We start from the raw sequence: 3,741 nt of genomic DNA, 5'->3' as shown, positions 1-3,741 counted from the left end.
GGATTTTGTGTCTCGATTTTAGATGTAGCTTTCATGTGGGTTCTCACTGCCTTCATCACAATAATTTCAATTTATTGATAGAATTACCGTTTTTATCAGGGAAGGGATATGAAAATTAATGTTCGGTCAAGAAGGAAAAACGAGAAACAAAACAAAGCTTAAGCTTGAGAGGTGCAAGCAAATAGCTACAAATATATAGTTATATTTGTCAGTTGAGTCACAAATTCAACATTCTGGTGCCTTCTATGACAACACATAAACTCCAGAACCCCAAGTCCAGAGATACTATATGTGTCAAATATATACCCAATGAAGTCTGTAACATGTTTAATAAAGGCAGTAAGAAGATACAAGCATGTAAATGGATGAACCTTTTTCGTTCAGCAGGGCAAATTAGTGGGTGAAATGTAGTAGCATACATATATAAAGAGGAACATGGGAAAAACCCCATACAATGAAGAAATGTTCCTCATTTGTGATGAATGAGTCACAGAATTTCCATTTACAATGAAAAAAATAGATTCAATTGAAGGCAATTGAATGATTTACCAGATTAGGATTGTATTGCACAACATAACCCCTACTTGAGGATCTAAATATAGAAGACTCCTATTTGAAATTCCACATTCCTTCTCATGATGCTGATGTGTAAGTGTACCGTGTTTGGGCACCGATAATAAGTTCGACAAGTTTAGCTGCATGCACAATATCCGCAAAATATTATCATGAAAGTGTACTTAAGAATCTCAAATGTACCCAGCTAGAAAGTTCCACATTTAGAACACCAGGGAAGGATATGATGGACTGTTAAAGAGCATAAAAATTATACCTGCAAAAAACCCTATAAAGGGTATAGGATCCAATATTTTCTCAGAGTTCTCAAGATGGTACCTGAAACACCAGAATCAACAATAGTCAAAAGAAGATGTGCATAAAAGAATGATGACTACACTTTAAAAGAAAGGCAATTTACCTAGTATATTTGCTGAAAAAAGGATCTCTCAAGATGTAAAATGCCAATAAGAGCTTTCTTCTTTTCATCTGCAGCATGATTCAAGATGTGCAAAGCAAGTTAGCATAATTACACAACACTGTTCAGGAAATGAGAGACGCTAACAAGAGTAATGCTTTCCACAATACAGGACTGGTCATACTCAACAACTCTTATCTGCAACTACCACTTGAAAGTTGCTTCCTTTAAGAGGCATGATCCACTAGCAAACAATATAATATTTAGGACTCAGAACTTGATGAGTACTGACCTCATCTTTCTCAGCAACAGTAAGTGGAAGTGAATTATTGCGCTTACAGGATGGATTCATTATGAAAGAAAGCAAGCTTATAGCCACAACGTCCACCGAGAGGGATGACAACCATGGTATCCAGGATCGCAGTCCATACTTTCTAATAAATAGAACATAGATGACAGGTCTCATGATGTAAAGCACTTCTCCAAACACAAAGAGTCCACCAAATAATCCTTTCTCAGAACATATTGACGCAAGTGTTGGTCTTTCTGGTGGCGCACCTGAAAAAAAATACTAGCAGCTATAATCAAGGTAAAACAGTGCCTCATATGCATCCCATTCTATCACCATACTGATAAAAACGTAGCCCAACAAAATTATCATAATACAGTAACAAACTAATGTAATATACCAGGCAGTTTCCAAATGTTGGAGAGTGGGAAAGGATAACTCTGCAGTAAGGTTGTAGTGCTAACTTAAGACTAACTTACCAAAACGTTCACTCTGTGGTCTGTTCAACCACGTTGGTCTGTAATCCATCTTTGAAATCTCCCCAAATCTACTTAGTGCAGCCAAGGCTCTACCTTCAAGACATTGAGAACGGCTGTATCTAAAATCGTGGAAGTTACCAGGACCATAATAACCACCAGGCCTACCAGTAACATATTGTACAGGAGCATTCCTAGCAGAAGGCTGTGAAGCATCTACAGCTTCTTCAATGTTCATTGACACCCCTCCGTTGAAAAGCATCTTGTAGCCACTCTCGCGCAGCATGATTAAACGAATCATCGCCCTACATCGAGTACACATGCCTAACATTTAGAACACCACCACTCCTTCTCTATTACACATTCAAATTAGGAACCATTAAGGACACCATTAGTTGCCCAAATAAAAGAGCACTTTTCTGTTTCTCTGTTTCTGTTTTATCAAGGAGAACTAGAGAGAAAACATAAAATGGCTAAGATGATTTTAAAATTAAAAAAGGAAATATAGAGATGCATACTTAGTAGCCTCTATGACAGCTATTGAATTCCACTTTTTATCATCTCCATAGAAGCTTTGAGCTACAACTTCAACCAGTGTCTCAAACTCTTTGATTGCAGATAAACATAAAGACCAAGGGAACCCATGATCTTGAACACCAAATTGAAATTGGGCTACTGACTGTTCTATAATATGCTGATTGATACCACTGATTATGCCCAAAATGGACGTCACTACACAAAAATTCGAAGACCCAATAAATCATTCCACATAATATCCAAGCCAAGAGAGTGGTAGCAGAGAATCAGATCATAAAAACTACATCCCATTAAAAAATGTACCAAAATTCTACAAAACCTGCTTCGGGAGCGATCTCTGACTCCGAAAATCGTTCAGGAAGAAGCCATGTCAAGCCCTGAGCACGAATCATAAACACCATGAAACCCCAGATTAAAGAGAAAACCTCCAATCTTTCAAACATAAACAAGTAGATAACACCCAGAAGAAAAAAAATGGGTGATTCAGAAACTTACATTGATGAAGGTTTCCAACGAATGGACAAACTCCCGATTCTTCCAAACCCATCTCCTGTAGGCTTCCATAGTATCAACTATCAGGGCCAATTGCTGCCTCCATGATCCAAGATAAATAGCTCAACCATTCGTTTGTTAGTACATACTCTTCAGATTCTTCAAAACAGAGAGAGAGAGAGAGAGAGAGAGAGAGAGAGAGAGAGAGAGAGAGAGAGAGAGAGAGAGTTGTGGTTTATGCCTTCATGGGCTCTAGCTTTTTTTTTTGCTGCCTCCATGATCCAAGATAAATAGCTCAACCATTCGTTTGTTAGTACATACTCTTCAGATTCTTCAAAACAGAGAGAGAGAGAGAGAGAGAGAGAGAGAGAGAGAGAGAGAGAGTTGTGGTTTATGCCTTTATGGGCTCTAGCTTTTTTTTCTCCAATTCTAACTAAAACAAAGGGGAAACCCCAAATTTGTGGATATGCCTCAGTGATTATCAAAGCAAAAATATGGGGAATTTCATGATTCATCAGGGATTATGCATTAAACGAGAAAATTGGTAATGAAAAACCATCCGCTCTCAACGAAATCGAGTATGCTTGTTTTATTACGAGCACCGAATAAAAAACAGAGGGTCCGAACATAAAACGGTCGGAGATATTTGCTTTTTCAACTTAAAGCTGGGAGTTGGGGTCTACTCTACGACGGGACCGGTATCCTACTATGTTGTTCCAGACATCCAGGATCAGGACAGGGACCTTATTAGGCCTCATGGGCTCAACTATTTTACTTGATTAGCGAGATTGGTCCACCAGATTTGTGATTGTTCTAAGCTAAGTTCATCTATAACCTAGCTGAAGGACACAAACCCAGATTGGTTTTAAGGCCTTACATGTTCAATATGCATCATGGGATGAGACTCTCTTAGGGATGTGAACGGGACGGACTCGGTTCGGATCTAGGCATTACAAAGTCCGGCCTAATCGGATATA

General features: G+C 38.6%; 1 protein-coding gene across 1 annotated transcript; it reads right to left on the bottom strand.

The window, feature by feature from the left end:
• Positions 1-237: 237 nt before the first annotated feature.
• LOC149817666 (peroxisome biogenesis protein 16-like) lies at positions 238-3,032 on the bottom strand. The gene is made up of 8 exons (XM_089984519.1): positions 2,768-3,032; positions 2,592-2,649; positions 2,254-2,467; positions 1,739-2,040; positions 1,263-1,528; positions 974-1,041; positions 830-891; positions 238-695 (listed from the first exon to the last, which is right to left on the bottom strand). The coding sequence occupies exons 1-8, from the start codon at positions 2,834-2,836 to the stop codon at positions 634-636; spliced, it is 1,101 nt and encodes a 366-aa protein (XP_089840645.1). The 5' UTR covers positions 2,837-3,032; the 3' UTR covers positions 238-633.
• Between the last annotated feature and the right edge of the window lie 709 nt (positions 3,033-3,741).

The sequence above is a fragment of the Nuphar pumila genome, chromosome 13, assembly GCF_984573655.1.
Source record: "Nuphar pumila chromosome 13, dmNupPumi1.hap1.1, whole genome shotgun sequence".
NCBI classification, from domain to species: domain Eukaryota; kingdom Viridiplantae; phylum Streptophyta; class Magnoliopsida; order Nymphaeales; family Nymphaeaceae; genus Nuphar; species Nuphar pumila.
Note: the sequence above shows the minus strand (reverse complement) of the source record. Positions and strands in the feature narration are given on the sequence as shown.